The 21,828-nt window shown below is 45.9% G+C and overlaps 1 protein-coding gene across 3 annotated transcripts in view; it reads right to left on the reverse strand.

Annotated features, from left to right (window-relative positions):
* Nucleotides 1-21,828, reverse strand: part of DNAAF8 (dynein axonemal assembly factor 8) — a 149,273-nt gene that overhangs the window by 5,537 nt on the left and 121,908 nt on the right. For all 3 annotated transcript variants that reach the window (XM_065559812.1, XM_042854127.2, XM_065559811.1), the window contains exons 26-30: nt 17,590-17,785; nt 12,341-12,435; nt 4,484-4,604; nt 2,584-2,801; nt 958-1,040 (exon numbers count right to left, since the gene is read on the reverse strand). In XM_065559812.1, coding sequence (XP_065415884.1) covers nt 958-1,040; nt 2,584-2,801; nt 4,484-4,604; nt 12,341-12,435; nt 17,590-17,785 — 713 coding nt within the window. The remainder of the gene's footprint in view (nt 1-957; nt 1,041-2,583; nt 2,802-4,483; nt 4,605-12,340; nt 12,436-17,589; nt 17,786-21,828) is intronic.

A 21,828-nucleotide genomic window follows, 5' to 3' on the forward strand; every position in this document is an offset into this window, starting at 1 on the left:
CAAAAGCACCTTGATTTAGGAGACTATGTCCCAGTGAAAATCAGTGAGGCTCCCTAAGTCACATGGGTGATTCCCAGTTCCCACAACTAGGTACTGAGCTTGGGTGACAACCTCTGACCTCCTTCATAGTTGGCCAATGTCTCCAAATGGCCTACCAATGTATTCTGAAAGATCTGATAGTTTTCCAGCATTCTTGTGTGTCCGTTCAATAAGAGCAGTATCCTGATGGTGTTATCCAAGGGGATGCCGCACAGCAGTGAGTTGGCCTGTTGTGCTGCATGATAACCCTCATGCATGGGCTCTGCCAAGTTCTTGGCACAGCAGAGCCATCAGAAGAAGCAAGGTGCATATAACTGCACATCGCATTGCAAAATATCAGCCTGTAGTGTTGAGAAACTCTGCATCCTGGGTTCAATGGGTTAATTGGTCTGATGATAATTCTGTTCCACTAATTAGTCCCCATGGGGGGTTCTGTTTGTTTTAGCACATTTATTCCTCTACCAGGCATTTGTGGTGATTTATTGAACAGGTTGAGTTTTTATTTCACTCTCTAATGTTTGTTTGAAATCAGTTTTCCGTGGTAAATGCAGAATCTACACAGATTTTCTCCTAGGAAGTTTATTGATTCAGCAGGTTTATTCTCTAAGTGAGACTTTATTTTGGAGAACTCCCTGTGTCTTTGCAAAATAAAATCTCAAAGCCATCCTTACCGCATCCTTGAGAGACCCCATCACCTGGTTGGGGTGTTTAGGATGTGTGACTTCAGAAATTAAAAGCTCTCTAACATGCTGACGCATACGACCCCCCAATATAAATAATGACAAATGCGTGGCCTTTGCGAGGTACCTCCCTTAGGAGAGGCTAAACTGGAAATGAATTACAGAGAAGACAACCCAGCCCCATGTTCCGCTCAGGAGCTCTCTGGCATGTGGCTGATGTGGTGTTGTCCTTGCTTACCTGTCCAGCAGGGAGTCAAAGCAAATAACGGCATTGTCTCGCTGTGCTGCTACCACCAGACATGCCCCATCCAACAGGGAATGCTGCAAGGGAGGGAAGAACACCAGGCTGGTACTGAGACCCACTTAAGTAACTCTGTGATCGGCTGCTGACAGCACAAGGAACAGCTTGCGCGCTGCGTGGGGGGATGAAAGAGATGGGGCAGCACGCTCTTTGAAATGCCTGCTGCACCAGAGTTCAGTTGTTATTCATTACCTCTTTCCTAGTCATTTCCCTCTGGGCGAGAGGAAAACTGAGGTCTTGAAAAGAAAGTGTGGCCTCAGGTGTGTTACTCAGACTGCACTGGCAGGGGGAGAGTGACTGCTGTAATGACTCCCTTTGGCTCAGCACGATCAGACCTGTATGGAAATATACCAGCCCTGTCTAACTCTGTTTGAAAACATTCCTCTCTGATTGGGGAAAACAATTTCTGGGCTACACTTACTGGTGCTGCTTGGCTTCCATTATACTACCCACCCTTTTGTCCTTCCTATAATAGCTGGGGATCTTCCCTGGTGCATGAGGGACTGGTATCCTTGAGATAACCAAAGGGGAATTGCTCTTCTACACAGACGTACTTTAAAGGGATAGTGTCAGTTTAAAAATCACGCTTTGAAAATATCTTACCTGCTCTTGCTACAGTAATAACTAAGATCCCTCAAGCTTAAAGGTCAGAGGCAAAAATATTTGTCGGTATTTTCTCAGCTGGGTGACTGTGTGCATTTGACAGTCCTTTGTTTATAGCCACTTCTAGGAAAATCATTTCCCCCCACTGTTTGCTTTGTACATCTGACAGCACTTTCTTGTATAGTCGCTTCTCTGCTTCACCCTAGCTGGCTCCCTCTGTCTTTCACACAGCAGCCAGGGAGGGGGTCAGATCAGGCATAAACAGGCATAGCTCCATGGACTTCAACAGCAAGCCTCACATGCGTAAGTTAAGCACGTGCTTAAGTGCTTTGTTAGAGGAGGGCTCGAGTTCTCAACCCTTTGCAGTATCGAGCTCCAAATAGCTGTGTGTGAACACACTGGACTATCCTGGAGATTACTATTGGGTACCTCAGCACCAGAAAGCTAGTGACAATCTGGAGGGAGTTCAGAGATGAGCAACTAAAATGATTTGGGGTCTGGTTTCTGAGTAAAACCTATGAAACAGTTAAATATGCTTAGATTGGCTAAGTGAAAACTAGGCGGTGGGGGATAAAATCCCCTCCCAATAAGTCAAGAGTGTAATCACTAAGAAGAGAGAGGGATTAATTAGCATAGCAAAAGGGGGATAGGGATTAATGGGGTGAAATTAACAACAGGGAAATAGAGGCTGTATATATCAGGGAAAACGTCCACCCTGAACCTGTGGCATAGACTCCCAAGAGAAATTGGGGATGCCCCTGTATTTATAACTAGCTTGAAATCAAGACTAGCAAGTGTAATAAGGAACTATTATGCACTGACAGGGGGATGTACTCGAAGGCCTAACAGGGATTTGCCATCTCAGGAGTCACAACTAAGTGAAATTAAGAACTGTATAGACTAGCAAATGGCTCTTCTTGTTTGGGGGGCAGAGGGAAGAGTAGCTCCATTGTTCCATACCATTGTCGAAACGTTGCACCTCTCAGTGCTCAGTGTCTCAGAGATGAGGTGAGCCTGTGATTTGTCCAGCACTGTGAGCCGTACCCCTGTCACTGTGAAATCTCTGCCAATCAGCTGGTCAAGCAGTCCAAGGTAAGGCGGGCGATCTGAACCCCGAAGGATTATCCCAGGAAGTATCAGGCAAGTGGTTTGGCAGAGTGTATCAAGCAATGACAGGTCTGATGGGAAAAGATCAAAACATAACAGATGGTTGTTTAATATTTTTTGTTAAAAAAAAACCCTCTAAACACCCTCCCCTCCCCCAAACAAAATAGATAACACAAGGATCAGAGATTCATGCGATGTTATGTTGTTTAGTTGCTTGCAGATGTGATTGCTCATCCCAAGCTGCTGAACTGGTGTGTGTGTGTGTGTGTGTGTGGTGTGTAGATAGACAGTAGTAATGACCCCATTTTCAGAGACATCAGACCAGGACAGTGCTTGATTTAGTACATGAGATACTATTCCATTTAATTTCTTCCAGGCAAAGAAATCTGTTAATCCATCTGGTTTTATAATCCAAACATGTAATTCTGATCAGCAGCTGTAAAGTTTGGTGTGTTTCATATTTTCCCTATGATAAATCTGTTTGTTTGTATAGGGAAAAGCTTTGTGGATTTGCTGAATAGGAGCCAAAGGGACCGGTTTCGGTGTGTGCAATAGAGCCCTCTAGTGTCCAAGATGATCTATAAAGTACTCCTGTTCTTTTTGTGGATACAGACTAACACGGCTGCTACTCTGAAACCTATAAGTGGATGTGGCATCTGACTTACTAGAAACACTTACTGTAAGTGCCTGATGGTTTAGTGGCCACATGTCCTTGCCTTTTCAGGACAGTCCCACTCTGGAGACTGTCTCAGAAGCTGACGTATGGGTGTACTGTGTCAGTCCAGTATATTTCATTACTCTTCACTCTACTTAGACACCCTCAAAGTAAAGGTGTGACATTTACGAAACAGTACCCAGGAGCTAGCAGAACAGATTCCAGGATTTGATGTCAAGACTAGGAAACAAAGTGCTGCATGCAGCTTGCAAAGTATTCCCCCGTCTCCTCGGGAGGTGTTTTACTTGCAATAACTCTTTTAAATCAAGAAACAGATCAACACTTTGGGACCTGTGCTATAAACCTGGTCCTTTCCTACTGTGCAACTACTTGGAAAAAGGTTCTGCATGGGAAAGGGTTAGAAACTACTGTCAGGAAAGGCCTGGACTGGAGAGATAGTGATGGCCTCCTCTCACGCAGCCTTGTCTGATATGCCTTCGCATTTCCCATCTGCCTGAGGTGAAATGTTAGATGGAAAATAGTCACTGATTGAACTATCCCCAGGTGGGAAGGTCAGCAAGCAGCCAGCAGATAGCGGTGCATAGGGCCATCAGTTCACCTAGCGTGCTCCCCCTTATGCACAGAGTTACCAATACCTTATTCCTGCAGTTCCTTGAGAACAATCTGGCACAAGTAGAAGTGACCTGTGGGAGTGAGTAAGGTTAAGGGCTAGGTCTAATCCTCCACACTGAGGGATAGTTAAAACCCATGCCTCTGTGCATCCTGTCCCTTACTTATTAATGTGCAAGGCAGTAAAATGGGCATGGCTGAGAAGATGTGGCCTTAAGTGTGCTCATCATGCTAATGAGGCACATAGGCCCTGATCCAAAGCCCATTGAAGTCTATGGAAAAGGCCTGGCATTCAAGGGGTTAACAGGCCTGAACTACTTTTGAGTAGTTCTTTCCAGCTCCGAACTGTCTCTGCTTTCTGAAAGGACATCAATACCGACTTTGGCTGCTACCAGATGGTTTGTTTTGCTGGCCAACTAATCAATAGCAGTTTGAGGCCTATAATGAGCAAGCTGTACATTTCCTTACCTAGACTATGCTGCTGCTCGGAGCCACGGAAATTGAGTTGCCTTCTTGTTTCATGTTTTACAATCCTGCGCCGCTTGCTGATTTCCGGTCTGACTATCGGGTCACATTTCATGTTACAAATCTGCAGGAGGGAAGGGGGAAAGGCATGTCATGTGACTGGTTTCCCACAGTATTCTTGCCAGCAAGTTAAAAAAGTATGGATTAGATGAATGGACTATAAGGTGGATAGAAAGCTGGCTAGATCGTTGGGCTCAACGGGTAGTGATCAATGGCTCGATGTCTAGCTGGCAGCCGGTATCAAGCGGAGTGCCCCAGGGGTCTGTCCTGGGGCCGGTTTTGTTCAACATCTTCATTAATGATCTGGATGATGGGATGGACTGCAACCTCAGCAAGTTTGTGGATGACACTAAGCTGGGGGGAGAGGTAGATACGCTGGAGGGTAGGGATAGGGTCCAGAGTGACCTAAATAAATTGGAGGATTGGGCCAAAAGAAATCTGATGAGTTTCAACAAGGACAAGTGCAAAGTCCTGCACTTAGGATGGAAGAATCCCATGCACTGCTAGAGGCTGGGGACTGACTGGCTAAGCGGCAGTCCTGCAGAAAAGGCCCTGGGGATTACCGTGGACGAGAAGCTGGATATGAGTCAACAGTGTGTCCTTGCTGCCAAGAAGGCTAACGGCATATTGGGCTGCATTAGTAGGAGCATTGCCAGCAGATCGAGGGAAGTGATTATTCCCCTCTATTCAGCACTTGTGAGCCCATATCTGGAGTATTGTGTCCAGTTATGGGCCCCCCACTACAGAAAGGATGTGGACAAATTGGAGAGAGTCCAGCGGAGAGCAACAAAAATGATTAGGGGGCTGGGGCACATGACTTATGAGGTGAGGCTGAGGGAACTGGTCTTATTTAGTCTGCAGAAGAGAAGAGTGAGGGGGGATTTGATAGCAGCCTTCAACTACCTGAAGGGTGGTTCCAAAGAGGATGGAGCTAAGCTGTTCTAGGTGGTGGCAGATGACAGAATAAGGAACAATGGTCTCAAGTTGCAGTGGGGGAGGTCTAGGTTGGATATTAGGAAACACTATTTCACTAGGAGGGTGGTGAAGCACGGGAATGGGTTACCTCGGAAGATGGTGGAATCTCCATCCTTAGAGGCTTTTAAGGCCCGGCTTGACAAAGCCCTGGTTGGGATGATTAGTTGGGGTTGGTCCTGCTTTGAGCAAGGGGTTGGACTAGATGACCTCCTGAGGTCTCTTCCAACCCTAATCTTCTGCGATTCTGTAATCAGGATGGGTGAAGCTTTGTGAACAGTGATTCAGTCAAGCTGTGAAGTGTTTTGTCAGGATGTTGCATACACCTGTAATTGCCAGCCTAGGAAAGGCCCTGTCATGTAGTCAGGAGCTGAAGGAGCGCTCTGCATGCATTACCCCTTCTTTGTGGTTAATTCAGGATGGCGCCCTGTTATTTTTTTTAAGATCCTACATCTAAAGTCCCTGCCCAGGCCAGACGCTCTAATCTCTAAGAATCAACCCACATATTCATGTCAAAGGCTCCTCTTCCTCTGGCATAATTGTAGCATTTCTAGCTCCCCAACTCTTTGGATGAGAGGATCATACTGGAAAATAAAATCAGAATAGCTACCAGGAAAGTAAAGGCTTCTCATTTCATTTTAGCTACAGGCAGCCTAAGTAGTTTTTCACTGGTGGATTAAGTTTCTGACAGCTTAAACCATCTAACCCTTGCAGTGCTGGTACATATGACAGGTACAAGGCCCCACTGTTTATGATGGTGCCATTATAGGAATAGCTTGCCTGGAGATATGTTGTATGTCCTAGGGATTGGTGCCATCCTTTTGCAGCTACAAGCAAAGAAAGGGTCCATCTAACACAGTCATTAAGCACTGGATTCTCCCTTCCTCCAACTTGCCTTTTCCTGCCTCTCAACCTTATGACACTGGCTAATTCCCAGGTGTGCATCACCTACAGGACTGATCTGGGGTTTGTGTGGGGCCCCCAGGATGGGGATGAGGGAGGGTTTGTGGTCATTGAGAGGCAGGTCATGTTAGGACTTTCATGAGGAGCTAATCTGGACTTTCCTAACCAATCCACTCTCTTGGTGTGACCTACCTGCCCCCAAGGCTGTGTCTGTGTGGCTCTTTCTGTCAGGCTGGGAAAGGGCAGGGCACAGGCAGGAAGTGGGAAGAGCCAGCATGGAGGCATAATGGGGATTTGGGGACAGTGGGGAAGCAGCAGGAGCTCCTGCTAGAAGAGGGGAGGGGTTGCTGATAAGTCTCTTTGTTCCCCATCACAGATTCATAGATTCCAAGGCCAGAAGGAACCATTGTGATCATCCAATCTGGCCTCCTTGTCTAGCCTATCCCTCAGTAGGCCACTAACAATGAGTTGTCTGTAATATTTTCAGGACAGATGCGTTTGGGAGGAAGTGTTTTTTATGAAAGTGAAGGCCTAGCAGCTAGTCCCAGTCCACTGCACAAGTATACCATTACACCTCCTCCTGGCCAGCAGCCCTTTGTGATCCTCTGCTTCTCAGCCCGAGCCCCCTCACAGCTCTGCCAGCACACCTCACTCCTGACTTGCAGCCCCCTGGCTATTGCAGACCTAAGATCTCACACAGCTGTGCCCGTGCATCTCAGTTTGGGCCCCAGCCCCCAGTGCTATTCTAGTGCAGGGCTTCCCACAGAGCTATTTCAGAGGCTGAAACTCTTCTGAGCGAGACTGCAGATGATTGCAGACCGCATGGTGGATCTGGATAAATGCCCACGCCGGACAGAACCATCACATTGATTTTAATTTATTTCCTAAATCCCTTTGCTCTTGAGGTGGATGATTAGTGCAACAATTCATTGTAAAACCTAACCCTTTGCTGCCTTGTTTTCCCATCTCCAAGCACTCCCCGAATAGGAAGTGTTCAAGCTAATCTCAGGGTAGGGGAGTCTCTGTCTGTGCATAGAGCTCTTGCTCTTCTATATTCCCCAAGGTACTTCTATGTCTTTCTTGAAGGTTTAGTGTCCCTCATTTCCCACTGCTTTATGTCCTTTACCCTTGAGGCCTTACATCACAACTAACATCTTCCCAGCCAGGGAGGACTGGACAGGACTCCTTTTACAGCCCATCAGTTACACTCCTTAGTTGGTAGGCAAGGTTGCTCGAGTGGCATGGTTCACTCCTTTCCCCTGGGCCTGAATATAGTCTCTGGACAGGAGCTGGCAAGGATTTCTGAGGCACCTACAACCTTTGTATATAAGAGCAAACTAAGTGCATTGCCTCTGCAACACTCCCAGCTCCTCTCAATCTCGCCAGCAAGAGGCTGGGAGCAGAAAGATAGTTCACACAGGTGTTTTATTCTAAATACTCCATAGATGGAAAGGGAAGAAGGCTCTCCCATGTCATGTACTGCATGCAATTTGAAGAAGCAGGGTTTTACCTGACTTTCAGTTGCTCCTTCCCCAATGCAAGCCTGGTTCTCCACCCATGTATTCAACATTGAATCTACTATGAAATGTAATAGGATCGGGACGACTGGGTTGCTGTTCTAGGATGAGGCTCCTTATCCCCCAGGTGTTATATATTTTAACAGGGGTCCTCCAGCAAAGTATTTCTTACCAAGTAAATTTTTACCAAGTATTTTTCTTCCCATCTGTTTTGCAAATGGGATTCTCTTGAAATTCATGTGGCTCAGGGAAAGCCCTGGGAAAAATCCTTCTTCCACATCATTCCCTGCAGCTCTCTGTGGCTCTGTGCAATTGTATGGTGATGGGGCAGGAGGATTGGGAGAATGCCAGACCAGTTCGATTAGGTTCCTCAGTATTGTGCCTCAAGAAAAGCCCTGGGGCATGATTTTCAGAAGTGCTGCACATCTCCATGTCTAACTCATGTCGATGGGAGCTGCAGATGCTTAGTGGCTTGGCAAATCAGACTCTTGTTTTCTACCCACTGAATGTTGGGCATGCTAGATTGCTGCTGTCTGTGACTCCCGTTGCCAGTGAGCCACTTCAGAAACACCCCTGTCAACTCAGTTGGGGAATCCTGGTTCTAAAGCTTCAGGCCAAATCACACTTGGAGTTGCAGCTAGCAAGAGATATTAAGAGTAACAAGAAGGGTTTCTTCAGGTATGTTAGCAACAAGAAGAAAGTCAAGGAAAGTGTGGGCCCCTTACTGAATGAGGGAGGCAACCTAGTGACAGAGGATGTGGAAAAAGCTAATGTACTCAATGCTTTTTTTGCCTCTGTCTTCACGAACAAGGTCAGCTCCCAGACTACTGCACTGGGCAGCACAGTATGGGGAGAAGGTGACCAGCCCTCTGTGGAGAAAGAAGTGGTTCAGGCCTATTTAGAAAAGCTGGACGAGCACAAGTCGTTGGGGCCAGATGCGCTGCATCCAAGGGTGCTAAAGAAGTTGGTGGATGTGATTGCAGAGCCATTGGCCATTATCTTTGAAAACTCATGGCGATCAGGGGAGGTCCCCGATGACTGGAAAAAGGCTAATGTAGTGCCCATCTTTAAAAAAAGGGAAGAAGGAGGATCCGGGGAACTACAGGCCAGTCAACCTCACCTCAGTCCCTGGAAAAATCATGGAGCAGGTCTTCAAGGAATCAATTCTGAAGTACTTAGAGGAGAGGAAAGTGATCAGGAATAGTCAGCATGGATTCACCAAGGGAAGTCATGTCTGACTAACCTAATTGCCTTCTATGACAAAATAACTGGCTCTGTGGATGAGGGGAAAGCAGTGGACATGTTATTCCTTGACTTTAGCAAAGCTTTTGATACGGTCTCCCACAGTATTCTTGCCAGCAAGTTAAAGAAGTATGGATTGGATGAATGGACTATAAGATGGATAGAAAGCTGGCTAGATCATCAGGCTCAACGGGTAGTGATCAATGGCTCCATGTCTAGTTGGCAGCCAGTATCAAGCGGAGCGCCCCAAGGGTCAGTCCTGGGGCCGGTTTTGTTCAATATCTTCATTAATGATCTGGAGGATGGCGTGGACTGCACCCTCAGCAAGTTTGCAGATGACACTAAACTGGGAGGAGTGGTAGATACGCTGGAGGGTAGAGATAGCATACAGAGGGACCTAGACAAATTAGAGGATTGGGCCAAAAGAAAACTAATGCGGTTCAACAAGGACAAGTGCAGAGTCCTGTACTTAGGATGGAAGAATCCCATGCACATCTAAAGACAAGGGACTGAATGGCTAGGAAGCAGTTCTGCAGAAAAGGACCTAAGGGGTACAGTGGATGAGAAGCTGGATATGAGTCAACAGTGTGCCCTTATTGCCAAGAAGGCTAACGGCATTTTGGGCTGTATAAGTAGGGGCATTGCAAGCAGATCGAGGGACGTGATTGTTCCCCTTTATTCGACATTGGTGAGGCCTCATCTGGAGTACTGTGTCCAGTTTTGGGCCCCACACGACAAGAAGGATGAGGAAAATTGGAAAGAGTCCAGTGGAGGGCAACAAAAATGATTAGGGGACTGGAGCACATGACTTATGAGGCGAGGCTGAGGGAACTGGGATTGTTTAGTCTGCAGAAGAGAAGAATGAGGGGGGATGTGATAGCTGCTTTCAACTACCTGAAAGTGGGGTTCCAAAGAGGATGGATCTAGACTGTTCTCAGTGGTACCAGATGACAGAACAAGGAGTAATGGTCTCAAGTTGCAGTGGGGGAGGTTCAGGTTGGATATTAGGAAAAACTTTTTCACTAGGAGGGTGGTGAAGCACTGGAATGGGTTACCTAGGGAGGTGGTGGAATCTCGTTCCTTAGAAGTTTTTAAGGTCAGGCTTGACAAAGCCCTGGCTGGGATGATTTAGTTGGGGATTGGTTCTGCTTTGAGCAGGGGGTTGTACTAGATGTCCTCCTGAGGTCCCTTCCAACCCTGATAGTCTATGATTCTATGACCAGAGTGCTTGTGTTTGCTCAGTGTAATTGGCCTCAAATCCAGTTTAGAAAAGCCAGTTAGATACTCTGGGTCAGATTATGTTAGCACTCTACGGCAGGAATTATGGAATCGGAGGACTGGAAGGGACCTCAAGAGGTCATCTAGTCCAGTCCCCTGCACTCATGACAGGACTAAGTATTATCTAGACCATCCCCGATACGTGTTTGTCTAACCTGCTCTTAAAAATCTCCAATGATGGAGATTCCACATCCTCCCTAGGCAATTTATTCCAGTGCTTAACCACCCTGACAGTTAGGGAGTTTTTCCTAATGTCCAACCAAAACCTCCCTTGCTGCAATTTAAGCCCATTGTTTCTTGTCCTATCCTCAGAGATTAAGGAGAACATTTTTTCTCCTTCATCCTTGTAACCTTTTAAGTATTTGAAAACTGGTACCATGTCCCCCCTCAGTCTTCTCTTCTCCAGACTAAACAAACCCAGTTATTTAGATCTTTCCTCATAAGTCATATTTTCTAGACCTTTAATCATTTTTGTTGTTCTCCTCTGGGCTTTCTCCAATTTGTTCACATCTTTCCTGAAATGTGGCGCCCAGAACTGGACAAAATACTCATTGAGATCTAACCAGTGCAGAGTAGAGCGGAAGAATTACTTCTTGTGTCTTGCTTACTGTTAATACATCCCAGAATGATGTTTGCTTTTTTTGCAACAGTGTTACATTATTGACTCATATTTAGCTTATGATCCAGTATGACCCCCAGATCCCTTTCTGCAGTACTCATTTCCCAGGCAGTCATTTCCCATTTTGTATGTGTGCAACTGATTGTTCCTTCCTAAATGGAGTACTTTGCATTTGTCCTTATTGAATTTCATTGTATTTACTTCAGACCAGTTCTCCAGTTTGTCCAAATCATTTTGAATTTTAATCCTATCCTCCAAAGAACTTGCAACCCCTCCCAGTTTGGTATCGTCCACAAACTTTATAAGTGTACTCTTTATGCCATTATCTAAATCATTGATGAAGATATTGAACCGAACCGGACCCAGGACCGAACCCTGCAGGACCCCACTTGTTATGCCCTTCCAGCTTCCCTGTGAACCACTGATAACTCCTCTCTGGGAACGGTTTTGCAACCAGTTATGCATCCACCTTATAGCAACTCCATCTAGGTTGTATTTCCCTAGTTTGTTTTTGAGAAGGTCATGTGAGACAGTATCAAAAGCCTTACTAAAGTCAATGCTTAGGGTAGACGGAAAAGGAACCCATAGGCAGGGGCGCCAGAACAGGGGGAGCCAGGAGACCATGGTCCCCCCCACTTTTTACTGGCTATAAGGATGAGTGACGGGGGAAGGGGCCGAGAGGAGCAAGCGGGGGGTGGAGTCTTGGGGGGAAGGGGCAGTGCAAGGGCGGGAGCTCAAGGGTAAGGGGCAGCACAAGGGCAGGAGCGAGGGCTTGGGGGAAAGGGGCGGTGTGAGGGCGGATCCTTGGTGGGAAGGGGCAGCATGAGGGCGGGAGCTGAAGGGGAAGGGCAGCGCAAGGGTGGGAGTGAGGGCTCAGGGGGGAAGGAGCGGTGCGAGGGCAGGAGCTCGAGGGGAAAAGGCGGCACAAGGGCAGGAGCGAGGGCTCAGGGGAAAGGAGTGGTGTGAGGGCAGGGCCTCGGGGAAAAGGGCAGCATGAGGGTGGGAGCTTGGGAGGAATGGGCAGTGCAAGGGCGGGAGCTTAGGGGGAAGGGGCTGTGCAAGGGCGAGGGAGGGGCGCAGGGGGAAGGGGCAGCGCAGGGGGGCAGGGACATGGTTCAGGTGCCTATGGCCACGCCACTCTTAGTGCACTTCCACTGCTCCTGCCCATAGGGAACATAAAGAGGAAGAGGCTCAGAGTTCTGGGGTAATAGGGCCACAATTATTGCTCTGATATAGGAGGACATTCTTCAGGCCAGGGCAGAATCCTACCTCTTCTTCCTTTAGCACCCGCCAATCGGCACAGCACAGCCCTTCTGGAAAAAACAACTTCGTATCTCGGACAGCAGCGTGATAGGATCTGGAGCCTGACAGACAGACACAAGGAGAGGATTCTATCAGGCCAGGAATTAAACATTCTTTAGGCTCACACTCATCTACCTGCAAGATTGATGGCGTGCAACTTACTGAAGTAATTGCTTTAAAGGGCAGCTGTTATATACAGTCACAGCAAACATTTTAAACCATTATATTTACATTTGCTTCATGGTCTTCTTGGTATTTTGATTTTGCTCTATTATTTCTCAGCTTGTTCTTCATACAAAACAAGACTCCTTTCATTTCCTAGCACGGTAATAATGGGAATCATTGGAGGTAGTCAGTGAAACAGTTTACACTGCAGTAACAATCCACTACCATGGCTCCCATGCTGTCTAGAAGATCACATCAGTCAGGTGTTATTGGATGGGAGGGAGCTACTAATGATCTCAGTAACACTGGTGGTGATAGTTTACAGTAGCATAACTGAGAACAGAATTTGGCCCTTTCTTTCCCTTTAAATATCAGCCACTCCCAGAAGGAATGAGTGTCATAGGTGTCGCCATCACAAGCACCACTACAACAGTTAGTTACTGGGAACATAGCTGAGATAGTCACTCTGTTATTGCTTTAGTGGCTCAGAATTTTCATCAATAGGCACAGCTCATACATGAGGCAAAATGTGTTGTTTAATCATGCCCCACTATACACCTCTGGTGATATCAGGATTTTGGAGAGTGGGACAATATGGGTGGGGGGTACATAAGAGGAGGAAGATGGACTTTTGGTTAAAGCACAAGCCTGGGAGGCAGGAGGTTTGGGTCCCAATCCTAGATGTACTTGTGGCACCTTAGAGACTAACAAATTTATTTGAGCATAAGCTTCTGTGGGCTACAGCCCACTTCTTTGGATGCATAGAATGGAACATATATTGAGGAGATATATATACACATACTGAGAGCATGAAAAGGTGGGAGTTGTCTTACCAATTCTGACAGGCCAATTAAGTAAGAGAAAAAAACTTTAAAAAAACTTTTGAAGTGATAATCAAGATAGCCCAGTACAGACAGTTTGATAAGAAGTGTGAGAATACTTACAAGGGGAGATAGATTCAATGTTGAATCTATCTCCTCTTGTAAGTATTCTCACACTTCTTATCAAACTGTCTGTACTGGGCTATCTTGATTATCACTTCAAAAGCTTTTTTCTCTTACTTAATTGGCCTCTCAGAGTTGGTAAGACAACTGCCACCTTTTCATGCTCTCTGTATGTGTATATATATCTCCTCAATATATGTTCCATTCTATGCATCCGAAGAAGTGGGCTGTAGCCCACGAAAGTTTATGCTCAAATAAATTTGTTAGTCTATAAGGTGCCACAAGTACTCATGTTCTTTTTGTGGATACAGACTAACACGGCTGCTACTCTGAATCCTAGATGTGACACTAACTGACTTGTGATGTGCTGGGAAAGTCATTTAACCACCACATGCCTCAGTTTCCCCTTCTGCAAAATAGGGATAATGAGATTTTCGTACAGCACAGGAGCATTGTGAGGCTGTATTTACACTGCTTGGAAGACACTAGAGAAAGAAACATTATTCCCCTGGACTGGAATTCAAGCAGATTGTCGACGTGTCAGGGCAGATCCATGCTCCTGAGATGCAACAGTTCACTGCACCAAAGCCTGCTACCCTCTGGAGAGTGCTCACCATTACAGGCTGCACACACTCAAAATATGAATATTAATTTGTGGTACAATAGCTCCCAGAGACGTCAGTCAGTACAGACATAACGTGAGAGACAGCCCTGGCCCCAGCAGTTTATAATAGAATGATCACTGGTGCATAAATCATGCTGCCAGCTGCAGAGCCCTTAGGCCAGATTCGCCATTGCCCTACACCTTGTGAAAGTCATTTAAACCTCTGCAGAGTGGGTGTAAAATGCTCCCAAACCAGAGCAGGAGACTTTTCCAGCCCCTTTGCACAAGTGTAAATGATCACACAAGATGCAGGGCCACAGGGTATCAGACACCCAGGACCTTGGTGTGGAAAAAGAAGGTCCAGAAAAGAAGGAAGCGGTACAGGCTGGTCTACTGCTAGCATTAAAAACTGCATGGCTCAGTTTGGTGCTATCAGCAGAATTCTAGCCGTGCTTTGCTTGATTTTTCTTGACTACGCTAGGGACTGCTGCTATGGGAGGAAACCCACACAATTAGTGTCTGCTCCAGTTCAGTAAGAAGACATCTGGCAGGGAGACAGAAATTTGCCTTTGTCTGGAGCAAACATAAGGGCATTTGGTGTTTTTACACATGACAAAGAAATCATCTTGGGTAATCGCCTCTTGATCACTGATCGGTCCATGCTGAATGCTGCTCTTCCTGCTCAGTGTGTCTTCAAGTGCTTTTTCCTTGCTTGGAGTAGAGGCGTGATGAACTGATGAATGCCCCATTTCCAAAGATAGACTGCTTCTTGGCACAGCAGGCTGGACCCTGCCCTGCCTTGACAAATTACAGAGTACACTGTTAACAGCTGTATTGTCTTCCCTGGAACATGTGGAAGGAGGGTGTTGAGTGCCAGCCAAATTACTCTCAGCTCCAGTACACTGATGTGTAATCTGGTTTCTGCATGCAGGGGTACACCGATTGTGGGTGTTAACTAGCCCAGCTATGTGATGGAGGCAATGGATGGGACTAGTGACTCTAAGGGAACCCTTCTGCAGACATTGTGTGGGCTGTGTGACCTCTTGAGGAACAGGCACTCTGGGGCCAAACCATCAGCTAATGTAAGTCAGCATGAACTCCAGACTTCATAGGAGATACACTGATTCACAGTGGTCCCTTCATGTCAACTCTTATTTTCTGAAATGCTTTGACCTCTTTCAACCATGCCTGGGGAGGTCTCATTCACAGAGTGTTCAGGATATGCAAATCTATCAACTTGTTAGGAACATGAGAAGTGGGGTTTTCAGGATGGGTTTGTGCCAATTAAACAGTCCTAAGTATTTCTTCAAATCCTTCAGGCAGGTAAACCCTAATCTTCAATTACTCCCATGGATGGGATCATCTGAGTGAACGTGGAGATGGATTTCTCTTGGTTTATCCATAAACCTAAGGATTGGAATAGAGAACAACTCTTGAAGGGCGAACTGCATTCCTTGTGGCATCCACACCTTCACTGACTATTTGTTGATGTAGGGGAAGATGTGGATTCTCTCTCTTTGCAAGGGAGCTGCTGTCGGAATGAGGCAGTTGGTAAATACTGTGTATGTAACAGAAAGGCCAAACAATAGAACTCTGTACTGGCACAGATCCTGTTGGATACAGAAAAGATACTGCAGAAAAGAGAGCGGCAAGCCACCCTTATGAATTTAGAAAAGCTCTGAAGGAGACTGTCATCATCCTGAAAGGTTTCAGAGTAGCAGCCGTGTTAGTCTGTATCCGCAAAAAGAAGAACAGGAGGACTTGTGGCACCTTAGAGACTAACAAATTTATTAGAGCATAAGCTTTCGTGGACTACAGCCCACTTCTTCGGATGCATATAGAATGGAACATATATTGAGGAGATATATATACACACATACAGAGAGCATAAACAGGTGGGAGTTGTCTTACCACCTCTGAGAGGCCAATTAATTAAGAGAAAAAAAAAAACTTTTGAAGTGATAATCAAGCTAGCCCAGTACAGACAGACAGTTAGATAACAAGTGTGAGAATACTTACAAGGGGAGATAGATTCAATGTTTGTAATGGCTCAGCCATTCCCAGTCCTTATTCAAACCGGAGTTGATTGTGTCTAGTTTGCATATCAATTCTAGCTCAGCAGTTTCTCGTTGGAGTCTGTTTTTGAAGTTTTTCTGTTGTAATATAGCCACCCGCAGGTCTGTCACTGAATGACCAGACAGGTTAAAGTGTTCTCCCACTGGTTTTTGAGTATTTTGATTCCTGATGTCAGATTTGTGTCCATTAATTCTTTTGCGTAGAGACTGTCTGGTTTGGCCAATGTACATGGCAGAGGGGCATTGCTGGCACATGATATATGCCATCATGTGCCAGCAATGCCCCTCTGCCATGTACATTGGCCAAACCGGACAGTCTCTACGCAAAAGAATTAATGGACACAAATCTGACATCAGGAATCAAAATACTCAAAAACCAGTGGGAGAACACTTTAACCTGTCTGGTCATTCAGTGACAGACCTGCGGGTGGCTATATTACAACAGAAAAACTTCAAAAACAGACTCCAACGAGAAACTGCTGAGCTAGAATTGATATGCAAACTAGACACAATCAACTCCGGTTTGAATAAGGACTGGGAATGGCTGAGCCATTACAAACATTGAATCTATCTCCCCTTGTAAGTATTCTCACACTTGTTATCTGTCTGTCTGTACTGGGCTAGCTTGATTATCACTTCAAAAGTTTTTTTTTTCTCTTACTTAATTGGCCTCTCAGAGGTGGTAAGACAACTCCCACCTGTTTATGCTCTCTGTATGTGTGTATATATATCTCCTCAATATATGTTCCATTCTATATGCATCCGAAGAAGTGGGCTGTAGTCCACGAAAGCTTATGCTCTAATAAATTTGTTAGTCTCTAAGGTGCCACAAGTCCTCCTGTTCTTCTTTTTGTGATCATCCTGACCTTGAACATGCAGATCAATCTGTTGAGTGCCCTCAAGTCCAGCAAAGAGGGATGGGGAAGGAGGGTGATTTGGTGACGTGGAGTGGAACTAAATAGAAAAACCTAACTAATCTAATGGTGCTGGAGAATGGTACCTATGGAACCAAAATCCATGTGCCATCTAAAGCTTACTGATTTATTTTAAAAACTACTAATTTGTCTAATAAGCTGGTTCAGCTATTTGCATGACAACCAACTCCATACAAGGGAGAAAGATGAGAAGACCACCGAGTTGAAAGTCAAGGGCTCAAAGGGAATTATGACTTACCACTTTGGTGGCTTTGGCCAGAACCAAGGCTGCAATGGGGCCATGCCTGTTTATACATCTCTACCTAGAATTCTGCACAGCCACTACACAATAGCCAAAGCTTTCTACAGGCTTCTGGGCTTTGGTGCAGTGTGGAGGAGCCTCCCAAGGGTCACTCTAGACTGGCAACGCTTGAAGAAGTAATAGCAGTGCATATTTGTTTCCCTTGGCATATGTGAGTCCCTCAAACAATTTTTCCTTAACTTGGAGACCCACCGTAAAATCCATTTTGTATTGAGCTGACACCATACTGAGCCCTCCAAAGGCATGGGTCTAGTGTTTGAGCCAGCGTAGGGTCCTCCGGCCCCAATAAATCTACCAGCTTCTTTACAGCATTCTCTCTGTGCAGGCACAACACAAGGGAGGAACCAGAGGTGAGGTAGCTGCAGTGAGCTTCTAAAATTGCAGGCTCCTGAAAAGAAAAGTGGGGAGAGAAACAAATTACACTGATTCATGTTGAGTATTAGATACACCTGGCAAACTTCCAATGGCTAACAACATCCATACCATAAGCAAACACATTGGTCAATCTTCCCTGCTTCCTGCCCTCTGTACACTATAAATGGCCATGATCTCTCTAGACTGAGCTGCTACAATATCCCCCCAAGATCACCAAACCAGCACATGTGCACATGCAGCCCACTGGAGAGTGTATGTTACAGGGCCCACTCTGCACCCAATCCTCAGAGAATCTGAGTCTGTTACAGCACCAGCTAGGGACCCTTGTCTGTTTAGCTCAAGCTGTAGCAGCTTTTGCTTTTAGCTCTGGAAGCCCCTGGTTCAATCCAACATGGCAGCTTTCACCAACAGATACATACATAGATAGGTCTAGTGGTGTTTTAAGATAAATCCTTTGGAAGAACCAAAACAAAACTCATTTCCCCCCGAGAACATTATAATATTCCACTGTGGCATATGTGGTGCATGACCGCACACATCCCCGGTTTCAGGGAATATGGATAGGGAGAGAAGGAGTTCATTCACGGTTGGTAAGGAACACAATTTGCTACAATGCAGCTTAGACATCATCCTCAACCCTTGTAAATATCTGGAGAAAACTCCCTGTCCAACTAATAGTGAGCATTCCCCAGGGGAAATGTAGTAAACAATTGTGTTGAGGCATGCGAAAGATCAGAATCCAGCTGTGTGTTGGCTCTACAGGCCTGGCAGGACTAAAAAGCAGCAAAACCTTTCCTCCCATCCCCAAAAGTCTGAATAGAGGATTCTGAATCTACACAAGGAATAGATCTAATGAGTGAAGAGGTACAATTTGTGCATACTGTAGTCATTTGAGTGCAGAGCCACACCCATTGGGTTGGGGCTAAAATCTGAAGGAGAACTTCAGCTCTGTTGATTTGGCCTTCATGTTCATTTTTAGATTAACATTACTAATGATCCTGAATCTACAGCTAAAAAGTACTATTGTAACTAATGTGATTAGAAAACCACAGCAAACATTTATATCATGTGCCATGGGCCAACAGCTACTAAGAATGAAAGGTTACTCACCTGTCCAGTAACTGGAATTCCTCAAGATGGAGGCTGCATGAGAGAATGTGCACATCTATTTAGTCAGCAGTGCCCACGGGTCTGTGCCTGCACCCTTACAGCTCTTTGTGCTTCAGTACAAGGGCCTGCCACTGCTCCATTTCCCTCTCAACCTCAAAGCCCAGCAGGACTCCAAAGCTGAGGGGAAAGGAGAGCAGGTGGTGGAGTGGACAATACATCTCAAAGAACTCCAGTCACTGTAGAAGGTAAGTAACCTCTCTTCTTTGAGTTACAGTCATGCTGGAACTGACAGATAAATCTTCGTATGAGTATGGGATAGCTGGAGGGTATGCCGGTTTTGGTGGGCACTGGTGGGAAATCCCCCGCATACTCTTCAACAGAGGGGATTAGGGCTCTTCCATAACCCAGAGATCCTCATGAGAGAGGAACCTGTATAGTACCAGAGACGATACAGATGGTTGGTCTGTATGCTTTTGATAGCTATGGGTAGAGGGAAATGGTACCAGGTGGGGTGAAGACAACTTTTTTTGAAGAGTCCTTGCCCTTTCAGGGGTCCTTCAATTTGGAGGAATCTGATCCAATGAAGCTGCACATGGGGTTGCTTGCTGGAAGGCTTCACGGCAAGCAGCTTAGTAGTAGAAGACTTTCTTGGTGGTGCCAGCATCTTGGTACCATGACAGCCTTGGCAGTACTCGCACTGGGACATGAGGTCTCCTTGCTCCCTGGTCTTAGTGGTGACTTTTCCCTCCTCTTGGTCTCTCTTAGGGGAGTAGGGTCTCTTACACTTAGAAGACTTCTGGGTGACCAAAGCTGCGCTATGGTCTCTGCTTGCCAGAGCTGAGGAAGCCACTGGAGTACTGTGAGTGACTGAGGCTGAAGTATGGAGGATGGGGAGTCAAGATACTGCTGGTCTCAGCACATCTTACACTTGGTTGGGATGTGAGACCCTCCAATGCAGCGGAGGCAGCTGGAGTGCCCATTACTGAGGGGAAGAGACCTGTGGCAAGTCTGGCAGAACTGGAATCCCAGATTATTGGGCATAACCTACCCGTAAAGACCACAGACTGGCAGGAGCCAAGAGCAGAAAGACCCTGATCGCAAAGAAAAAGGGAAAGGGCAATTCCCCCCTCCCAAAGACTGTGCTATAAAGCATACTATAAAGATAAGATAAAATAAAATTAAAAAATAAACCAGCTGTGTCAGCTAGCTAGTGGACATTGCAAACTCCATCTCAAACCAGAGTGGTTGGAAGGAACTAGTGGGGTGGTGGGTCAACCCCTTCCTATATGTCCTCATACCAGTGCCCGAGGAGGCATGGGATGCAGGCACGGAGCTGCAGGCACTGCTGACAAAACTCTTTGATCAAGAGTACACAGGTGTGCGCACCACCTCTGGTGGAGCATTCATGGGGCTGTAACTCAAAGAAGCTGTTCTATGTTAGTATTTAAGATTACAAAGTCAGAATAGTGACCATGTTGCTGTAGATATTAGTTGGCATGTGTGTAACCAATACCTTAGAAAAAGGAAGGACACACTAGTGGCTGTCATGTTACTGGGAAAAAACGCCAAAATCTGATCTGCCTTCAAATAGTATGTATATGCCAGAATAAACCTAATGTCACCTAAGGGCTTAATCCAAAACCCATAAGAGTCCTTCAGTGACTTCTGTGCACTTTGGATCAGGTCCCAAATGAGAAGGAGATGGGAGACCATGGACAGAACTTTTAGAAGGGTTCAACACTTGCAGTCAGGACCAGGTTTTCAAGTGCTCAGCTCCCATTTAGTCACCAAAATTCATGGCCAGATTTTCAAAAGAGCTCAGCACATTGGCTGCACATGCTTCCCTAGGAGCTGCGGGGCGCTCGTCAATTGAAACATTTCGCCCTTTATTGGGGCCAGACTTACAAAGGTGCCCAGCTTCCATGCAGGCATTTACAGAGGGCCAGAGCTGCAAAATAACTCAGCAGCCAGCAGCTCCCATTGTGACACTTAGCCAGATTTTCAGAAGAGTCCAGCACCCAAAATGTGCTTTTGAAAATCTACCCCTTTAATTGGGTGCCTAACTGGGAGCTGAGCTCTTGTGAAAGTCTGGCCCCAACTGTGGGTGCTGAGCCCTTGGAGATCTGACCCTGGTATCTTGTGAAAAACTGACTTCATGGCTGAAAGACTCTCCGACATTCTCTATGAATGGGAATCAGAACCTTGAACAGTATACAGTACTTCCTGCTCCCCACTGCTACAGCCAGTCTATTATCTCCACTTTCTCACCTGCTGAAATAATAAAACCCGCTTTTCCCCATGAACAAACAAACAATACTCTGTAATTTTTAAACTCATTAGTCATCGGCTCTTTAAGGGAACTAAATCAATGCTCAGCAGCTGCTCTGGAGAGCTGGAAAAATACAAGAATAAGTCAAGAAGTTCAGATGAAACAACAGCTCTCTAAAGCTTCCCACCCCCTCCATCTCTGAGAGACACTGGATCTTTTTAAATAGCTGTCCAAATACGTGTATGTTTCTGGTGGTCAAAGAAAAATCACCCCCTCTTTATTTTTTTAATCTTATGATACACTCAAATTGTGTACAGCTCTCACCACCCACTCCCAATAACCCCACATCTCCCTTAATGGTGACCTGCAAGGAGTTTTTTTGTAAAAGATGGGTTTGTGTCTTTTTTGCCTTTGTTGCGATGCAGAAATAAAGGCTAAGAGTGTTCTTTATTTTCTTTAAAGAAAAGTCCCCTCCCCCCTCCCACTTGTTTGTTACTTTAGAACAGTGGTAGTCAATATGCAGACCACGGGCCAGACACTTTTGAACAGTCAGCGAAATCTTTTAATTTACTTATTATCATCATGATTGTTATTATTTTTGTATTATTTTCTCTGGACCTTGACTATACCTTGACAAAAAATAATTGATTTCCCCTGCTTTAGAATATAGCGACAGG

This window comes from Chrysemys picta, chromosome 10, assembly GCF_011386835.1.
Source record: "Chrysemys picta bellii isolate R12L10 chromosome 10, ASM1138683v2, whole genome shotgun sequence".
NCBI classification, from domain to species: domain Eukaryota; kingdom Metazoa; phylum Chordata; order Testudines; family Emydidae; genus Chrysemys; species Chrysemys picta.